Source organism: Rutilus rutilus (genome assembly GCF_951802725.1).
Source record: "Rutilus rutilus genome assembly, chromosome: 16".
Lineage (NCBI taxonomy): Eukaryota > Metazoa > Chordata > Actinopteri > Cypriniformes > Leuciscidae > Rutilus > Rutilus rutilus.
In genome coordinates, this window is record NC_140224.1 from 4748791 (window position 1) to 4770497 (window position 21707).

The following is a 21707-nucleotide window of genomic DNA, read 5'->3' on the forward strand; positions in this document are numbered from 1 at the left end:
CAAACACATAGCTTAGGCCTAATTTTAAAGAGTTTATTTAATGAAAATGGATGGTAATTCAAAAGTGTGAAGTGAATGCTAAAAATTCTTGTTTTATGCCTCATATTAGTAGTAAAAGAAATACTTTTTTTTTCAAAGAAAAAATAAATATAACAACAAAAGTATAAAGAAAGAGTTGGGTGAACGTCCAGAAAAGATGTAGATTTCTTAATAATCTCGATGGCTATCAAGATGACACTTCCTCTGCAGGCTCTGCAAAACACAACACTGAGAAGTAAAATTCATCTTCTAATCTCGGCCACAGATTGCAGCCTTCATCTCATGACAGTGGACATAATTTTAAACATATTTGTCAACAACAGTGCATGCACTGGAGTTCAAATGTGTGGAATAATTATGTTTTTTTTTATGTTTTTGAAAGGAGTCTATTCAGTTTTTGCTGCATGCTTAATATTATTTTAGATTTTTAAAATAGAAATATTTTGTAACATTATACATGTCTTTACTGTCACTTGAAATGCATCCTTGTTGAATACATTTAAAACATTTTTTAAAAATGGTATTTCTGAAGGATCATGTGACACTGAAGACTGGAGTAATAGGCTATATAATATGTATTATATATAATTGAGTCTTTATACAAAAGTGGAAATGCTAAACATATTTAGGATATTTGTGACTTAATTTGACAGTATCCTGTAAAATTACTAACTTTACACATGCACAACATCTTGTACCTCAACAACAAGCAAGAAACACATTATTCACCTGTCCAGGTAAGGTACGCTGGCGAGCTTAGTGCAGGATGGGTAATCTCCACAGTAACTCTCAGACGCTCTCTCTTCTCTTTCCTCAATCTAACAGTGTTTATAAATGATGGATCTATGTCCTCATCCTCATCGTTCTCTTCCACGTGCTCATTCGGCTCAGGCTGTTTTTCCTCTTGCACTGATTTCATTCCTTCCACGCTTTCATTTATCTTTTCATTTTCTGCATTATGGTCCACACTAGGTGGCTTGATTTCTGTAGAATAAGCCACAACTTTATTTTCAAGGTTGTTCTAGATGCTGAGAATTTTTCAGTCTACTCACCATATTATTCTAAGAAATATAGGCATACTTACTGCGTGCATGTCCTCCTCTGCGACTGCCACTTTCCTGTCGTCCTGTAGTCCTCACCAAAGCACAAACGCTCTTGAGCACGAGTTTTCCCTCACTGTTTTCTCTCTCTCTCTCTTTTGACAAAAGCTTGGAGAGAGTTGTGCCACCAGCTGCCCAGAGCAGTTCAGCCACAGGCTTTCCTCCAGAGAGAAGAACAGAGAATATTCCCACACCATCTCTGCTCCAGTGAACCGACAAAGAACGAGGGATTGAGGGAGCAACTGAGAAAAAAAGACAGAGAAAGAAAGAGGTGTGAACAACAAAATGTGTGCAGTGCTTGCATGTGCAAAACTCAGATGCTCTAAGTCATTGTGGGTGGTTGTCAGAGTGTTGCTTAATGGTTAAGGGGTTTTCTTAGTTGTTTTGAGTATGTTGCTTTGTGGTTGCTAGAGCTTTGCTAGGTGATTGTGTCAAAAGTCTCTATGATATTCTGGTCTTTAGATATGGTCTTCCTTAGTTTTATCATCCAGGAGGTGAAAGTCTGATTATTCGAAAGTTAAAGGTCCCGTATTATGCCCCTTTTCACAAGATGTAAAATAAGTCTCTGATGTCCCCAGAGTGTGTATGTGAAGTTTGAGCTCAAAATACCCAACAGATCATTTTTTACAGCATGTTTAAATTGACATTTTTTGGGGCTCAGAAAAACGAGCTGTTTCAGTGTGTGCCCTTTAAATGCAAATGAGGTGCTGCTGGACGACACAGGGGGCGGAGCTTCATGAGCTCGCGCTCAGTCTCTCAGGACAATTTCATCTCACGGAATGATGATAATATCAGAAACTCTCAGTAACGGCGTTCATTTCGAGTCGGACAATAATGCCTACAGAGTCAGAGTGCTGTATAGAGATGAAACAGGTATGGTTTAGTAGTTTAATTACGGTTATTATAACGTATTTGTCATCTGCTTGTAGGCTAGGCTATGTATCCATTATTTATTAATAGCCTACAAGTCTGCTGTCTGAATGATGATCAAACATGTGAGTTTAATAAAGTTTATTGTACATCACACAAAAGATGAAGCGTCAGTTTTACTTCAGAAAATCACCGTAAGAGCTGAGTAAACACAGTAGCCTAAGTTATAAGAAGTGCGCAAGTAGCCAGTAGAGTTGAGGGAGCATTCCTGTGGGCGGAGGTTAGTCAAGAAACGGTTCTGGTGATGTCACTAATGCAGGATGTAGAGGGGTGTAGTCCAATCGAGCCGTTTTTTGTAGTCAACTTCTGTTAAATAAAATATCTCGCTTGGCATTGAACTTTGAGCTTTATAATTTTACAGATATTATTTATGCTCTAACAGCAACATTACACACTAACTAAAGTTTGAAACATGGGATCACGTAGAACGGGACCTTTAAAGGTAGTAAGAGATTTCTGAGAAACGCTGTTGCGGATTGGACAGAGCAGCACAAGACACTTGTAGCCAATCAGCAGTAGGGGGCGTATCCACTTATGATGGGGGAGGAGAGAGAGAGAGAAAGAAGGAGATTTGAAGAAAGACTGTAGAAAGAGAGATGGCTGAGAGACATTACAAAATAGAAAAGCTCAGAGTAATATCACTGGAAAAAGTAGGGTTATGATCAGGCAAGAGGTTTAGGACCTACGTTAATATTATAAAAGCTTTCCAGCGCTGGAGAGAACTAAGCAGGAAGGCCTGAAAACAAAGATTGTGTTGTTTCTGCTCCATGCGGGAGTAACATTGGTTTTGCTGTGTTTCACAGAATCAAGCTTTGCTGTTGTTGTAATGTAAGCTATAGTAACAGGACAGTTCTGAGTGTCATTGTTTGTCTGGCGCTGCTGGCGACTAACAACCAACTTCTGCTTGTACAGTGGTGGACAGAATTAATGGCACCACTGGTAAATATGATCAAAAATGGCTGTAAAAAAATTAATCTGCATTGTATATCCTTTTGAAATCCTTTTGCAAAAAATTTGCAAAAATCTAACCTTTCATTGAAGTAAAAGAAAAAAGGGGGGGGGGGGGGGGGGGGGGGGGAAATCACATTATGAAATAAATGTTTTTCTCCAAAACACGTCGGCCACAATTATTGGCACCCCTAGAATTTTTTACGAGTAAAATATCTCTGAAGTAAATTCCCATTAATATTTACCTGTATTTAGCACACCAGGGTGACTAGGAACATGAAATTGTCTAGCTATGACTTCTTGTTTCACAGGAGTTTAAATATGAGGAAACACAAAGGCCAAATTCCCTTGCTCATCCATCACAATGAGCAAAACCAAAGAATATAGTTCTGATGTGCAGCAAAATATTGTTGAGCATCACAAAATAGAAAGTGGCTGTAAGAAAATAGCTAAAGAATTGAAAATCCCCATTTTGACAATCAGGGTTTATAATTAAGAAGTTCCAATCACCTAAATATGTTATGAATCTGCCAGGAAGAGGACGTGTGTCTATATTGTCTTAATGGACGGTGAGGATGAAAGTTTGAGTGCCCAAAGACTCTCCAAGGATCACAGATGGAAAATTGCAGAGATTACTTGAGTCTTGGGGGTCAGAAAGCCAAAAAAAAAAAAAAAATCAAATAACCCTTACACAACCACATGTTGTTTGGGAGGGTTTCAAGAAAAATCCTCCTCGCTCCTCCAAAAATAAACTCCAGCATATTCAGTTGTCAGACATGACTGGATCTTCAAAAGGGACCGGATTCTGTGGTCAGATGAAACAAAAAAAGGACTTTTTGGCAGCAAACCCACCAGATGAGTTTGGTGCAAACAGGGATAAAAAAAGTACCCCATGCCTACGGTTAAATATACTGTTTGATCTTATATGTTTTGGGCCTATTTTTTTGCTGGACGTCCTGGACATCTTGTTCAGATACATGGTATCATGGATTCTAGCAAATACCAACAGATAAAAAATCAAAACCTGACGGCCTCTGCTAGAAATCTTATAATGGGCCGTGGTTGAATCTTCCATCAGGACAACGGTCCAAAACAAACATCAAAATCAACACAAAAATGGGCAACTGAGCACAAAATGAAGCTTCTGCCATGACCGTCCCAGTCCCCTAAACTGAACCCTATAGAAAATGAGTGGGGTGAACTGAAGAGAAGAAGCCCCAACATGAACTTGTGAGTGTGACGTGATAACTAAGAAAACTAAGTGAAGACTCAAGTGCAGAAAGAATGATTTATTAACAAAAGAACAAAGTAAAACAAACACCCACGAGGGGGAAAACCATATATAAACACCACAACAACTACAAAATGAACATACCACTGGGTCACAGGAGAACAGGAGACGTAAACAATACAACGATCCGACAAAGACTGCAAACACAAAGGAGCTTATAAAAGGGACAAATCAGGCAGATAATGAGGGAACAACAGGTGGGACAAATAAAACCAATAATGAGATAACAAGGAGGGTGGGGTCAAAACAGAGACAGGAACACAAACACCACATGTGCTACACGAGACAGGACAGGCATGTGACATTACCCCCTCCTTAAGGAGTGGCTACCAGACGCTCCACTAGGGACGGGAGGGACAGACCAGGGAGGGACGGGAGGGACGGGAGGGACGGGAGGGACGGGAGGGACGGACCAGGACGGGACAGGAGGGACAGACCAGGGCGGGGCAGGGGAAATGGACAGTTCGGGAGGCCAGGGCGGAAATGTCAGTCCATCTGGCGGCCAGGGCGGAGACTTTCCCTCGGGCGGCCAGGGCGGAGATGACCCGTCGGGCGGCCAGGGCGGAGACGACCCCTCGGGTGGCCACGACCGTTCGGGCGACCACGGCGGAGACGACCCCTCGGGCGGCCAAGGAACAGGCACCGGCTCAGGAACAGACACCACTGGCTCAGACGCCACCGGCTCAGGAACAGATACCACCGGCTCAGGAACAGACACCACCGGCTCAGACGCCACCGGCTCAGGAACAGACGCCACCGGCCACCGGCTCAGGAACAGACGCCACCGGCCACTGGTTCAGGAACAGACGCCACCGGCTCAGGAACAGACGCCACCAGCTCAGGAACAGACGCCACCGGCTCAGGAACAGACGCCGGCTTGGTGGTGGCCATCTTGTCCGAAGACACAGGTTCGGCGGTGGCCATTTTGTCCGAAGACACAGGCTCAGCAGACGTGACGTGAACAGGCTCGGCGGCGGCCATCTTGTCCGAAGACACAGGCTCGGCAGACGTGACGTGAATAGTCTCTGTGGCGGCCATCTTGTCCGAAGACACAGGCTTGGCAGACGTGACGTGAACAGTCTCTGGATCAGCAGACGTGACGCGAACAGCCCCCGGATCGGCAGACGCGACGCGAACAGTCTCTGGATCGGCAGACGTGACCGGTCGCTGGGGTGGCGCCGGCAGGGCGAGCAGCTTGGGCGGGGCCGGCAGGGCGGGCGGCGCGGGCAGAGCAGGACGCCTGGGCGGCGCGGGCAGAGCAGGACGCCTGGGCGGTGCGTCAGTGACGGCAGTCACCTCCGGGATGGTCTCCGTGTTAGGAGCCACCGGACAATCAGCTGAAGAGGCCCTTTTCCTCCTCCGTCTCCGGACCACCGGAGTCGAACTGGGACCACCGGACTCGAACTGGGACCACCGGACTCGGGACCACTGGACTCGGGACCACCGGACTCGGGACCACCGGAACTGGGACCACTGGACTCGGGACCACCGGAACTGGGACAACTGGACTCGGGACCACCGGAACTGAGGCCACCGGAACTGGGACCACCGGGACAGTCACGGAGGGAGTCTTCCTTCTCCTCCTCCGTTTCGGGACCACTGGACTCGGGACCACCGGACTCGGGACCACCGGAACTGGGACCACTGGACTCGGGACCACCGGAACTGGGACAACTGGACTCGGGACCACCGGAACTGAGGCCACCGGAACTGGGACCACCGGGACAGTCACGGAGGGAGTCTTCCTTCTCCTCCTCCGTTTCGGGACCACCGGAACTGGGTCCACCGGAACAGGGACCACTGGACTCGGGACCACCGGAACTGGGACCACCGGAACTGGGACCACTGGAACTGGGACCACCGGAACTGAGGCCACCGGAACTGGGACCACCGGGACAGTCACGGAGGGAGTCTTCCTTCTCCTCCTCCGTTTCGGGACCACCGGAACTGGGGCCACCGGAACTGGGACCACTGGACTCAGGACCACCGGAACAGGGACCACCGGAACTGGGACCCTCTTCCTGGACTCTCGCTCCTGAAAGCGAGCGAGACCCTCCACCATAGCCACAAAAGTACTCCTGTCATATGCCCTTCTGAGCACCCAATCCATGGGCTCGTCAAGGGCGTAAAAGAAAAGGTCCTTGAGAGGCTCTTCATTTAGTTACTCTTGTGTTCTGTTTGTTCATTTTTTGTTCTTTCTTGTTGATCATTAGTCATCTTTGCTTTATTTTTCGTGAAGCATTATTTTGCTTTGCTTTTGCTATGATAAAGGGACATCCACTCTTGCATTGTGTGTTCGTGCATTTTGGGGGCGGAGCAATGAAGGGAGGGCTGTGCTTGTTTGGGTTGGTTTCAAATATCAACAGTGTTTCTCAGAAATCGCTTACTGCACCTTTAATAACACTCACTTATATAGCATAGAGTCCTTAACAAGCCACACGATTGGCATACCTTAGCAAGTCATATTAAACATAAGACGTATTAAACATAAAAATTGACATAAATCAATTTATCTCTACGTATAATATGCATTTACATTTCTTTTTAAAATTAGAAACATCCTTATTTCTTTCTTAGTGATGATGGACAGTTAAATATTTACACACTACCGTTCAAAACTTTGCGGTCAGTAAGATAAAAAAAAAAAAGAATAGATTATTATTTTTAAATTGATTCAAATGACAGTAAATACATTTATAATGTTCCAAAAGATTTCTGTTTCAAATAAATGCTGTTCTTTGAACTTTCTATTCATATATTTCTTTATATAAAAAAAAATCCCCGTTTCCTCAAAAATATGAAGCAGCGCAACTGTTTTCAACATAGCCAATGATAAGAAATGTTTCTTTAGCAGCAAATCAGCATATTATAATGATTTCTGAAGGATCATGTGACACTGAAGACTGGAGTAATGGAATTTTAAATTGTAATAATAATGATATACTGTATTTGATCAAATAAATGCACTGGTGAGCATACAAGACTTCTTTCAAAACCATGAAAAAGATTATTAATTTTCAGAAATCTATTATTTTTGAGTGTGTCCTTTTACCTATATGATCATTTCTCCAGAATCTCTCAACAGGCTTCAGGAGGGAGCAGTGTGCCACTCTGCAGACGATCTCCCCTCCTCTCGCTGGATCATCCAGCGCTTTAAGTAATGCTTTTGCTCGAAATGTCCTCGGCAGAGTTTGCAAAGGGCCCCAAAGCTCAGCTCCCTCTTTGATTTCCCCTTCGCTGTCCTCTCCCTCCTCAATCTCATTTCCTTTTAGATGCAGCCATTTAACAGAGATTTCAGGGGGGTAGAAACCAGTTATGTCACAGGCCAGGGTCAAAGGTCCCTCCTCAGCAGATGGAAGGGGAGAGATGATTTCTGAAACGGTGGGCTTTTTTATGAATCCTAAAAAAGAAAAAAGTCAGTTATTTGATCAAACATTTGTTTTTGTTGTTAATGTACTTCCAGCATTGGAATGGACTGCTATGATACTGCTTACTACATATTATCACTTTACGTGATTGATTGTACTGTATGTTTGCAAATAAAGTTCGATATAATATATATATAACTATATATAAAGAGCTTGGCGATAATATAATAAAATTTTGCGACAATATAAACAATCGCAGCTGAGATTTGCTTTAAAGTATACATTGCTTTATGTGAGTATACTGTAAGTATGCAAGTAGAATGTATGTTACACTTTATGTACAAAAAAACAACAGTATTATGGGTATTTTGCTTCAAGTTTGTTGTTTAAATGTCTCAACTCTTGGCATTCTGGATAAAATATTCCATACAGTGTGCTCTGGTTGTGCTGTATACTGAACATTTTGGTTAATGAAGTAGGCCATCCAGCTATTTAAAAAAATTCACATACTGTGCTAAGTATATACTCCAGAAATACTGTAGTATGTGTGTAATATGGAAGTTTCCTATATAGACCTTATGTAGCTCCGCCCCTTTTCAGCGCTGCGCTCTTTGTCTTTTGACTTCCGGTCTGTTGACTTTTCACAGCGATCTTGCGTATAATGAATGAACGGCTCGTTTTAAAATCTTCCCGGACTACTGACATTTGTTAAGACATCTGCTTTAAACATACAATCCTCATGATAACTTTCGTTAACTTTACATTAAGTAAATCCACTTCAAGAGCTAATTGCTCCTGGACAGCAATGCCATAGGAATATACAGAGCGACCGCAAAAACGGAAGTTCAAAGACAATATTCTTAAGATGGCGGCGCTCTCGTTTCTCTGGCGCATAAGAATGCAACAGTTGTGTCCGGAAGTAAAAAATACACATTCATTTTCTCCATAGGGAAATACATTTTTAATAATAACATATAAACTTTTAAAGATAGACCTGACCGAGGTTGTTATGGTATATGCTTTTGTTGAAGCTGTCAGTCTGCATGATTTCAACTTATTTTTTAAAGGATTATGTTTAACAGCAGAAGTCCTGGTGAAGACTACATTATGCTGTAGGCTAAGTAGACAAAGTTCCACCAATCAGAGAGTTATCCTTTCAAAATACCTACATTTTATTTATACCATAGTCTGTCTTAATACTTGAATGGCTGGAAGGTGTGCATATACCATATTTTTTTATTTCGACTATGTCGTCCGCAATGCTTCATGGGATTGTAGTTCTTTCCTTCACTATAGCTGTTAGGTTCACAGTCTTGTCTTTCTGTATGATTTTCAAATACTTGTTTGCTTCTAATCAAACCCAATTGTGATTCTCCTCGTAGCTGTTTGGTTTGTTTCATTGCTTATAACTCTTAAATGAAGACTTTTTAAAAATCCCTATGGAAAAAATTAATGGGAAAAATATTGCGGAAGCAAGACTGCTGAAAAAGTGGGTGGCCACTAATGCACTCTAAACACAGCCTTAAAGGGATAGTTTACCCCAAATTTTTTATTCTGTAGGCTAATTAATTACTCACCCTCTCGTCGTTTCAAACCCATTAGACTTTCGTTCATCTTCAGAACACAATTGAAGATTTCTTTGTGAAATCTGAGAGCTTTCTGTCCCTCCATTGACAGCTACACAACTACTTTCAAGCCCCAGAAAGGTAGTAAAGACATTATTAAAGGTTGTATCAGTGATTTCAGGCCCCCCCCAAAAAAGATCACATTCATCTAATCTTTCCTAACGATCCGCTAGCTGCCCGCCCCATAAGCATGCCGTAAAAAAACCTCACAACAGGTTTTGTGCTCCTGCACGGCTGCATGCGAAGTCGGAGCTGAAGAAGAAGCTGGCTCAAAACCTCACAACACCCTCCCCCTGTCGGTGATTGGTTGGAACACTATTTGTTTTGGTTTTGAGTGGTTGGTGAAACCAATTGTTTTTGTGTGCAGATCTCAGAGCCTAGGCTGCCTACAGAGACGCGGTTTTTTGACGGCATGCTTATGGGGCGGGCAGCTAGCGGATCGTTAGGAAAGATTAGATGAATGTGATCTTTTTTTTGGGGGGCCTGAAATCACTGATACAACCTTTAAAGTAATCCATGTGACGGTTTAACCTCAATTTTATAATCAGCCATCACAAAATAATAGTCTCCAACATGCATTCTCGCAACAACATCCGAAGATGAACAAAAGTGAGGGTGAGTAATTAATGCCAGAATTTAAATTTTTGTGTGAACTAATCCTTTAATCTTATTCACAAGAATTCAGTTATTTCAATCCAGTGTTCACCTCGGGTTTCTCGTGTGATGGGTTGTTTTAGGGCCATGTGGTGAATGGTGACCCACACCCTGGCTTCTCCTCGCTCCAGCTCTGCTTTGGGCAGCCTGCACTGGCTCATGGCTGAGAAGAAGCCTTCAGCATCAGGCCGAGGAGCTGCCAGCGCTGGCGGGACGGACACCGGGCTCAGCTCGCCTCCCTCACAGAACCAGCGGAAGGTGATGACGTCCGGATGAAAGTGAGAGGCCTGGGCTACCATTGTCACAACTCCTGGGGAGAGGGTCCGTTACTGACAGCCTTTCATGCTGCATTTAAATAGTTTGAAATATTTTAATGTGTGTGCTGTATGTTATACCTCCTTCCTCATTTGGCTCTGAGAACTGGATCTCTGAAACTTCCGGTGGTGCTAAACCAAAAAAACCAATACTAATGTCAACAAATGTTAACATGATGATATGAAAATAGATGTAAACCTGCATCTTGTTTTATATGTTAAAAGAGAACAAAAATTAAACAGGAACCAGTAGCTGAAACCAACTGGAAGTGAACCTCGCCAAGCCTGGGTCAACATGTCTGGGTCATATTTCACTCTAAAATCAATCTACAAATAACCTTTTTTTAATTCGATTCTCATAACTGTAATGTAAAAAAAAAGGAAAAAAAAGAAAGAAATATATATATATATTTTTTATTTTTTTATTTTTTTATTTAATAGCCTATATATTTATAGAAATATTTATAATTCATTGTAGAATTTGCATTTATTATATTATATTTAAAAAAAATATTGAATTATTAATAAATCACCCTTTTAGAATAATTGGAGTTAAAAATTTAAATAAATAAAAAAAACGTCAAAAGCGCATGTCTAAACACATTACAATAATGATATTGAGGGAAAATGTGATTAATTGTCATGAAAATAATGTCTACTGCAAAAATCTTAACTTTGATAAACAGGCTTGAATTTCTTTGTGCAAAATATATTTTCTTCCAATTCTTCATTTTGGGGTGATATGAGACCTGGACATGTTTTTTTTTTTAGATTTCCCCAATAGCTTCGAAGAAAATCAAGCAAGCTGCAGGTAAATCATGAGGTTAATGCATGGTGCGTTGAAGTCACATAGGAAAGATCATATTTATGAGTTGAACGCAAATTCAACGTCACCACAAAGTCGTAATTACGAGTGGGAAACTCAGAATTTTTGAGGTGGGGGTGTGTCAGTGACAAAACATGTTGAATGCAATGGATGCAGCTTCTATAATGGTAGATTTGTTAAAATTTGTGACTTTCTCATTAACATTAAAACTAAAAAAGCAAAAAAACCTGATGCACTTTTTTATTCATCATTTAGTAGATGCAGATTTTTTAAATCTTTAAATTTTATGTAGAAACGGTATCACTATATTTGTATCACATAATTACGACTTCCCAACTTGTAAATACCAACTTCCCAGGAGGACTTGAACGCATCAATACACCTCAACATGCCCTCTGACCTAGAATAGTAAACTTGTCGGACACTCTCTCGGCCACAATCTTGTCTTTCCCCTTATACGAGATGTGGCATTTGAAGACTGCGCCCTTGTGAATGGACAGGTTGGGTATAAATGTGACAGAGGAGAACAGTTGTTTGTTTAGGCTGGAGGACGAGCGCGGTGGCATCTGTGTGTGTATCTTGTAATATCCTGAGGCAGTAGAGGGCAGCAGAGGGCCTTTCTCTGACACCACAGACACACGAGAGTTACGAGGCGTGTAGGATGCTGAGTGAAAAGGACCATATTTTTTCTCTGTGTGTGAGAGAACGAGAGGATGAAACACTTATACAGACAAACAGCCAGTTTGAATTAATAATGCACGTTAATAATTTGAATAAGTTAAGAAATATCTCATGTGAAAATCCACCACTTTCATCTCAACTTCATTTCAACTACTTCTTTTGTCCATTTGACTTAATAAAAGCAGTGTGAAAACAATGCATTTAAATGTCAGTTTCAAACATCATGGAGGTTTCGTTTCTACTATTCTGTGGTGGCTAGTTCCGAATAACATGACTTAATTTGCAATTGTTTTATACAAATTCACAGCAAAATTCCTCTATCCATAATCATTTTATGTGTCATTAGATTTGATTAATAAACTGTAATGGCCAAATATATAATGGACCGCTTGATAGTAAAGGATGAAGGTGAATAAGTTGTGGTCTTAGTTGGCGGATACCTTTGTATGCAGTGTCTATGATGGGCACGTCATTCAGAAACCATGTCGTTTGCACTCTCTCTGCCAACCTGCCTTCCACACTGACAGTGACTCTGCCTTTCTTACCCACAATCACCCTGGGTGGCAGAACAATCGCTGAGATGTTCAGAGACTTCAGCTTCTCTGAGAAAAAGGGGGTTAAATGTGTTAGCATTTCCATTTAGCTCACTAGCATTCTGCCATCATTTGTTCATAGTCACTAGTAACTATCCTGACCTGTTACATTAAACATGAAATGGACTTTTTTCATGCTTTTAAGGGCTTGAACAAATCTAGTATACTATGATGAAATATTTGCAATTTTTATGTCGCTTTCCACAAATTTTATTTCATCAGAATGCACAGCTTCTTTTGAATACCCGCCAATGGAGAAATATGCTTTTTTTTGCTCCAGAATAGTGCAGATTAAGCTTTTACATCCAGGGCTAGCACTAGCCGGCCCATGCTAACAAAGAAAAGCTTGATACCTTGCTTCTATAGAGACAAGTCACATTTACAGCTTAGTTTATTGGCTCAAAATGTTTCCAGATTGGCAAAGATGTCACATACTTTTTAGGTATGAATCAAGCAACTCCCATTAGCCTAAAATCAATGGGATTGCTAACAGAAAGCTTTGTAATCATATTTTAATTCATTGGTGTGTTACCAGTCTTACCATCCCTTCTCTTCCAAGAAAATCCCAAGCAGAGCAATAAAACAAGGGTGAGTGAAATGACCATCATCGCTACCGAAGCCTTGGCTGACTTATTCAGACCTGGGTTTTGCACTGAAAGAGATTAGAGCAGTAAATGTATAAAATATATTTTTCTCCATGTACTTGTTTTCTATAACATTTAACACACTTCACCTTTAATCCAATTAAAACACAACACTAGTCGAATGATGTGTTCAAGTCATGCCGGAAAGATTATATTTACGAGTTGAACACACTTGAATGTCAACACAAGTTCATAATTGGGAGTGGAAAATGTAGGATTTTCTTTAAGCCCAGAAGGTTTAAGGTGTGGGTGAGTCAGTCTCGGACATAATGGATGCATCATCTGTATTAATGGCAAATTTGTTAAAAAATGTTTTTTTTCATTTCTCATAAAATGCCATGGGATTGTACATTACAACATAATCTATAATGATTCAATTTACCACTTTCAGAAACTGAATAAAAACATAACAAAACGCACCCAGTGCACATTCTTCACCATTTGCTAGATGTAGCGTTAAAAAAATCTTGTTAAATTTTATGTAGAAATGGTACATCGCCATATTGCTCTGACCAAAGTGATTTCAATACAGCTGACATCATAATTATGACTTCAACTCACAAATATAAACTTCTCACGAGAACTTGATTGCAACAAAAGTAGGCTAATGGTGTCCAATCCTCCTCCTGAAGGGCCACATTCCAGCAGAAATCAAGTCTAGCCCTAAATAAGCACACCTTAACCAGCTAATCAAGGTATTCCAGATCACTAAAACTTCCAGGCAGGTGTGTTGTGAGATATGCTCTGCAGGAATGTGGTCCTCCAGGAGCAGTGAAGTGCAAGAAGGCAAGTGAAGTCCTTTCTCCCATACCACGTGGGTCATCAGTGGAAAGGTCAATGGTTCCATAGGCAGGTTCTTGCACATTGTGTTGCTGGGCCACACATTTCACCTCTCCTCCTCTGCTCCTCTCCTCCACGCTCAAGGTGTGATACTGATGTGTCATATACATTCCATCCTCATTCTGGATGGACAAGGGAAGCTCAGGAAGAACCTTTCCATTCTGGATCCATAGAATGGAAAGGTTGTTAGGGTAGAATCCACTGATGTCACAGGAGAGGGTGAGTGGAGATGAGTGGGAAGATGAGGGAACAGTTGAGAGAGTGACCTTCGGGAGAACTAAAAAAGAGATAAAAAAGAATGAAATATACTACAAGTACCAGTAATCAAGCGTAGCGTTAGTTCTGGCAGGTCACGTTAGTCAAGCTTGCATCAGCTGACTCTCAGCTGATCCACATCTACCTATAGGAATACGACGCCTATCACCATATACATATATAAGCTCCTTCAGTATTATCAGCAGCTATCACGTTTCTCAGGCGCTAATGAGCCTCGTCCCTCCCCAGCTCCTCTCGTTTCTCAGGAGCGAATTACCCTCCTCCCTCCCCAGCTCCTCTCGTTTCTCAGGAGCGAATTACCCTCCTCCATCCCCAGCTCCTCCTCTCGCCCAGTCAGGATTTGACGTTCTGATTCCCCTTGAATCAGAATAAATTCTCGAATTATGTTGTACTTAAAAATCTTGAATTAAATATATTTGCAAACATTCATGTTGGTTCTGTTCTGTTTACCCCAAGGGGGGTTATTGCTGCTCTCCCTGCTCTTATCCATGCTAGGCCAATCCAAACTGTATGCTAATTGTCAATTGTATATGACGGTAGTGGTCCTGACAGAAATTAATCTTAACCACATATTATCAGTAGTCCATTAAAACCACATTATCTTTATATGAGTATGTTGCTTTCCCAGATGAATAAACGTCCATGAATGAGTAGTAAAATTTCGGCCTTGAATGGCCTGCAAGATTTTGGAAAGCAACGATTGCCTAGTCTAGGGGTGTCCAATCCTGCTCCTGAAGGGCCACTGTCCTGCAGAGTTAATCTCCAAACTTAATTAAACAGCCCTAATGATCCAGCTAACCATTGTGTTCACGATTATTACAAATTCCCAAGCAGGTAAGCTGGAGCAGGTTGGAGTCAAACTCGGCTGAAGCAGGAGTGGACACTTCTGGCCTAGTCTGACTTCAGTCAATGAACATGTATTTGCAAAGTATTCTTAGACATCAGAGAATGAAACAACTGCTTCATAGGCATAAGGGCCAGCACAGATGAGTGAACCATCTTGAGACAGCATTGCATACTTGCATTCTGTCCCAAATGATTCCAATTGATGTTCATGAAGTCTACAATACAATAGGGCAGAGTTCTTCAACTCTAATCCTGTGGGCCTATGTCCTGCAGACTTTAGTACCAATCCCAATTTAACCCACCTTTAATTTGCAAGTAATTCTGAACATCTTGATTAGCTTGTTTGAGTGTGAGTGCTAAACTCAGCAAAACACTGACCATCCAGGACTGGAGTTGAAGTGCCCTACCATAGGTTGTCCCATTTGTCAATTTATGATTCAGGAGGATGCTTATGAGCACCCACTTTAAGCCCTCAATGCATCCTTTTACAGAAAGCACTGATGTAGACTTCTACCCGACAATCTTTAGGGCTTCTCACACTGTCCTTAACCCGGTTTATTGTCATTCAAAATCCTGCTTTTAACCCCGGGTAAAGGAACGCTTCACACCCTGCTCCGGAGCAGGGTTAGCACTTTTGCGGTGTTAGCCCCGCATTGCGGTGCCAAACATGTACAGTGTGAAACAAAGTGGTGTTAGAATATAACAGCTCGATGCATGCTTTCTTTTAGAGCCTTATATGTTAACAGGTTGCGTGCTGTGTTCGTCCAATCAATGACACTGACATCGCAAATACTTTGTATTTAGTATAATACATGGCAAATACCCTTAGAATAAAGTACTAAGGACTTTAACTATTTCAAGTGTGAAAACCCTAAGCGTCAAGAACCAAAAGGCCGGTGTTTGGATCTACTAGTCTTGGATAAAGTGGACTGATTATTTAGAAATGGAAGTTCATGTATGTCAAAGAAGAACCACCATAATCTGTTCATTATATCCTGATAGTTTTTCCCCAATTCAGACTTGCAGAGCAAAACTGACAACATCAAGAAGTTATTTCCTTCATCAATTGCAATTGATGCCTGAGACAAATCCCACAGCATAAGTTGTACTATTCTGCAAAAAAACTTGCAACATGAACTGATGAAGCCACTTGATTGAGTGGTGAAATGCGTGTAACTAATGTTAAATAAGCTGAAAGAACTTGTACATGTTGTACTGTTACAGCAAAAGTTGCATCCTGCTTCAAATGAATGACATCTTCCAATCAAATGTGTAAATTCTGAATACCTATAATGTAAGGTGTGAACTCTTCAAGGATAGGTTTCACCAGGGCTGTATGTTGCACCTTACAGCCAAAGCTTGTGTTCTGGTCAGAGATTTCAGGGATCAAGGTTAGCCAGCTGACTGCATCGTACAGCCCGTCCTCTGTACGGTTCACTTGCAGCTTTTGGGGTTCTTGGATTTTTTTCCCTGCTCGTGTCCAGGTAAACATGATTTGTGGAGGACTAAAGCTCCTTGCCCAACATTCGAACACACTTTTTCTTTTCAGGAATACTTCAGGTACGATGATGGAAACCAGTGGAGGAACTGTAAAAGATTTAGAATGCAACTCCAAGGTTTAGCTTGCCTGGGATATGTATCTGATATTATATTTATTTATATTAATAAGTTGGACATTGGTCCTGTGTTTTTCAACAACAGCCACTATTTCATACAAGTGACCTATGTGAGATCCACTTAAGACTTACCTAGTATTGTCAGAGTCACATCTGTGAAGTAATCGGTTTCATTATAGTTCACCCTGCACTCATACACCCCTTGCTGGTCCGGAGTGGCATTGTAAACAGTCAGTGGGAAGGAGCCAATGAAGGAAGCAGTTGTGTTCAAGAAGAAGCCTGGTTGAGTGTGATTCCGTGAGGCAATGACTAAACCACCGAAGGACCAGGTGATGTTTAAGAGTGAATCATCAACTAGAGGCGGCAGTGTAAAGGAGCAGTTGAGGACAGCTGAGGAGCCCGGAGACACAGAGACATCTGCCGAGGAGCCTAAGTTTAAGAGAAGGCCAGAAAAATATGAAAGGAAAAGCATTTCAATTTTCAGACTCTTGAAGTGGCCCTATTATGCTTTTTTGAACAAAAGTTTTAAAGATCAAAGTACACAACAAATTAAATTATTGTTTCTTAAAAGAAAGAATCGATTCTGAACTGCCGAAACGAGTTTCAGTCTCACTTCCTGTTGCATATAACAATGTAACATATTTGCTTATACTACAGGGCCATTGAATACTTGTATCTGACTGGTTGACGAACGTTCTAAGGTGTGCAATTATTTTCAGGGTATTTTCAAGTAGTTCCAGGCAGTTCTTGACCGCATTACAGTTCCATATCACTTCGTGTAGTTAACTGTAATAACGGAAAATAGGATACAATTCATAACAAGAAAAAAAATTACAGACAATTTAGATTTTCTGGAAGTAAATTTTAATATTTATAGTAAACATGAACATTTTAACAACTGGGCAATAACCCAGATGAAAAAGCAAATAAACGGAAGAGGACATCAAAAGCAGCAGGCAACAACAAAAGACAATCAGCGGAGAACAGCTAGACAGACTCGAGGGCGAAAAACATGAAGAAAACACCAAAAAAACAACAGCTTGGGCTGTCAATGTGTTTAACGACTGGCTTAAGGCCAAAAATACGTCTGTGGACAAAGAAGAGAGAGACGGGGCAGACGCTTTAAATACCCAGCTGCGGGCTTTCTATGCCACTGTCCGAAACAGATCTGCCATTTTCGCTGTCTAACTTCACAATCAATGGAAATGTGCAGTTTAATTTTAATAAATAAAGTATATAGTCCTATCTATAATCAATAGAACATTGAACTGAATATACATAAATAGATAGTCCTGCTGCATGGGTTTTCGTTACAGCCTACTGTCAATAATAGAAAAATAAAATTAACGAATGAATTAATAAATAAATAAAATAATATTGACGCACATGCTTTTCTGTCTCATTATTGCAACCTCTCTCTCTCTATCTGTCTATCTAATAACTGCATTAGTCTGCTATCAGTGGCTCAAACCTCAGTTACTAACTCTTAAATGACGTTTTGGAATTAGCAACGAAGGCATGGGAATTGATGCGTAAGAAATTAGTCCTACATACAAGAGCGTTTTGATGACAAAAACTTGACAGACGTCTTGAAATACATCATCTGAACAATGTTTCGAGGTGTGGTAACTGTAGTATAAGCGGAATAATTGACTCCAGGCCGTTGAATTATTAGAAAAATAATGCACAGCCGGGTGTGCATTATTTTTCCAATAATTCAACGACCTGGAGTCAATTATTCCTTACATAATGCCAGCCTATGGTCTTCACTGGCTGCCTGCGAACAAGGTCTACTTTGACCCGCCCTCAGACACTGTAGTTGTAGCTGAGAAGATGCTGTTTTCAGTGCTGCGAATCTACTTTGCATGCACTTAAAAAGGATGGGGACTCGCGCTGTAGTTGATTTAGTAAAACCGACGCCATTGTTAAAGTTCATATTCAAATTCAGATATCGGTAGCCTCATAGCATAGCTAAGTCATTTAAAAAAAAAAAATTACTTAGGCAATTATGCTATGAGGCTAACGATATGGTAGTAGTGATGTAAGCGGTAGACCAATCACAACAGACTGGCCCATCTGACCAATCAGAGCAGAGTAGGTTCGCGGAAAGGAGGGGTTTAGACTGAATCTTTGAACAAACCTTTTTCATACTCTTTGAGAAATTAGGTGATGTTCAATGTATATTATGAGAACATTCATGTGTTTTTGACCTTAGATACATGTAAACCTGTATGAGACCTCCAAAACAAAGTAGGAACCTTTAAAATAGCATAATAGGGGCACTTTAATCCAAAAACAAGAGCAGTAGCCTGGTTTAAGAAAAACACTTAAATTCAGGTGAACTGTCACTCGATTAAGTGCATATGCGAGTTGTTTTGGATAAAACTCATTGCTTTATAATAATTAACTAGGTCTTCTTTCTAGTCCTCTTTATATGGACTATGCATGACATTATTATTCCCATGACTGGATAACACAAACTAATACCATTCTTGGCTTTTGTCTATCATTCTAAGTTCAAATGTTCTTCTTTGCATTTCTGATTTCAAAGATGGCATGCTGTATTGACAATAAGTGTGCTAAATAAACATTTACAATAAAAAGAGGAAATAAAAAATTGAATTTTAAATAGGAGACAAAGTCAACTTTAGCGGGCTATTTATAACAACAAAAATTATTATTATTAATAAACACTTATGCCATTGTGAAATGTTTGTCAGTTTATTTAATGACTATTCATATTTTCCATTTACGAAAGGAGGCTGTGGTAACAAACAACTTGGACATTTCTGGTATTAAAAATTTGAATCACACAGTTATTGTTCATCTTTGGTCAAACTTTCCCTCATTCAGGTTTTGGTTATCTTCAATAATGTAGAAAATACAAAGCATTCAAAAACAACAACACTGTACTGCAAAACATTGTAAGCATAGTAACACACGTCCAGTTTTAAACTTTAAAATTCAGTTCAGGACAATTACAAAATATATATCAAACATTAAATCACTTTTTGTCTTGGCAATGCCTTTAGAGAACCTTAACAATAGATGTAGTGTTGTTTCTGTAATGATACGCATGGGCTATAGTATACTCACCTGGCTTTATTAGGCCCATCAGCCATAAATAGAACAGGACTTTAAACTTCATGCCGATTTACTGGAGCGCGAACATACTCCTTATCGTTACTCTATTTGTTTCTTTCATTGCTTTTGCTCTTTGTATTGCATACTGAAAAACACACTTATATAGGGACAGGGGACAGTAGGCGGGGATCAAGTGGGCAAAGGAAAAGATACTGAGTGCTTGTGAAAAGGGGGTGTACCAACTTTATATCTACTGTTCAATGCAGTCATTCAGTTTGATCACTAAGAGAGAGAGAGAGAGAGAGAGAAAGTTAAATGCTGTGAAGAGGGTAAACGCAGGGTACTAAGAGAGGGAGAGAGAGAGAGAGAGAGATGTTCAAAGGCACATTTAGGACAGTGGTCACTTAAAATTCAATCTGGCCTACATCCAATGTTCTGGACTACTTTACATTCATGCTGTATAGTGACCCAACTCAAAATGGGGTTCACCAGTAATCTTGGGCCTCTGTTAAAATAACTGTACTTCCATTTGGAGGACATAGAGGAGACACCTTTTGCCATTCAACTTCATCTAGTTCTGTCTGTCTCCACCTGTGGTGAAACATTAACATAATAAAGAGTTTTAGAAGCTAGCACTGTACAATATTTATAGCTGTGACCACACGATAACCAGCTTTATTAGTGGATCGGAGTATTATTGTCCAATCAGGTGAATCTATAAAGATACAGTCATTTGTGTTCAGTTGAATCAGTCATATATCAAAGTCTGTCGTATCTCAAAGCGCAACGCCACAGATTAGATAAATATAGATATCACTGCATAACACAAAGCTTGCTTGTTGTCTTTTCAACTAATACTTTTCTCATTTACTTTTCAGATCATTTGTTTTATTCCAGTGAAATGATGTGAAAGCCATTTACAAATATTGTAAATATTAAACCATGCGAATAAAGCTCTGTTGATTCTGACTATCCATTCTCTTTCTCAAGGTCAGTTTAGAGAATTTTTGACAATTTCTCAGTAAGAAACTAGAGGATAGGGAAAGTGAGGATGGATGGTTGTGAAAGAGAGAAAAAGAAGATTTACAGTGACAGAAGGAATGAAAGAGAGAGAATATAAGGAACACAGGGCCCCTCAGAAAGGAATAAAGGGGTCACTGTTTCAAAGCTAATTTTAACACGGTTGAATGTTAGTTTGGCTCTAATATGATGAAGAATGAACACATTATTGCTGCAAGACTAAATTGTTTGACCAACTGAATTTGGGAAGACATTAATTACAGGGTTCGCGAAACTTAAAGCCTAAAAAAAAACGAATTTCTTATTAACTTACTCAGAATTCAAACCTGATCTTTGGTTTACTAGAAATTGCTTGCACAAATAATTACAAAGAAATGGCAAATACCACATTAAATGAAATATTACATTATGATAGACTGAAATTGTAGGCTATTTTCTATTATGTAAAACATTTTCCAATAAACTTTGAAAAATCTTTTGTACAGTGTATGCTCCTTTAATAATAACACATGAGTGGTTTCATAACTCTCAGTCATGTCCTGATTTTGCAGTTAGATGCGTTACTGGGTCAACATAATTTGTTGATCCAGGAACAGCATTCCTTTCCGAAAATTGAATCACAACCAAATCCCTACCCCTAAACCTAATGATAGGTGAAGGATAGGTGAATTACACTGACGTAGAAGCACCAAACCCCTTTTTTAAGTCTAAACTTGACATAAACTGTAAACTTGCCCCACAAATGTGATTTTGATGGTCGATTGGAATGTTGTTCCAGGATCAACAAGGATGTTGATCCAGGAAAAAGTATTTAGTGAAATCAGGTTCTGATACACGATGTGAAAAGAGTCTGACTTGTAGAAGTCACATCCAGTCATTTATAGTTTAAATGAATTTATTTATTAGATGTTTATCCAAAGCCATTTATAAATGAGAATACACACATAAGCAATGTAACCAAGTCAAAGGTACACACAATACAACTATACACTGTATATATGTTCTTTTTAGA

General features: G+C 40.3%; 1 protein-coding gene across 4 annotated transcripts; it reads right to left on the reverse strand.

The window, feature by feature from the left end:
• Nucleotides 1-19: 19 nt before the first annotated feature.
• Nucleotides 20-19855, reverse strand: LOC311306191 (uncharacterized protein). 4 transcript variants are annotated; one of them, XM_084434458.1, is made up of 13 exons: nt 19688-19855; nt 16724-17020; nt 16263-16562; nt 13825-14130; nt 12911-13021; nt 12217-12378; nt 11496-11786; nt 10351-10401; nt 10008-10262; nt 7361-7708; nt 1124-1381; nt 769-1023; nt 20-252 (listed from the first exon to the last, which is right to left on the reverse strand). In XM_084434458.1, the coding sequence occupies exons 1-13, from the start codon at nt 19737-19739 to the stop codon at nt 227-229; spliced, it is 2712 nt and encodes a 903-aa protein (XP_084290584.1). In that variant the 5' UTR covers nt 19740-19855; the 3' UTR covers nt 20-226. The 4 variants fall into 4 exon arrangements, with proteins under 4 accessions (XP_084290584.1, XP_084290583.1, XP_084290585.1 ...); XM_084434457.1 differs by having other exon boundaries at nt 10008-10265; XM_084434459.1 differs by lacking the exon at nt 11496-11786 and having other exon boundaries at nt 10008-10265.
• Between the last annotated feature and the right edge of the window lie 1852 nt (nt 19856-21707).

Excerpts from the sequence above, each read along its gene's own strand:
- LOC311306191 (XM_084434457.1), bottom strand. The coding sequence starts at position 19,739 with ATGAAGTTTAAAGTCCTGTTCTATTTATGGCTGATGGGCCTAATAAAG. Across the intron at positions 10,266-10,350 it reads AGAGCCAAATGAGGAAGGAG|GAGTTGTGACAATGGTAGCC; the intron begins GTATAACATACA and ends CCCTCTCCCCAG. Across the intron at positions 253-768 it reads AGCGTACCTTACCTGGACAG|AGCCTGCAGAGGAAGTGTCA; the intron begins GTGAATAATGTG and ends TGTGTTTTGCAG.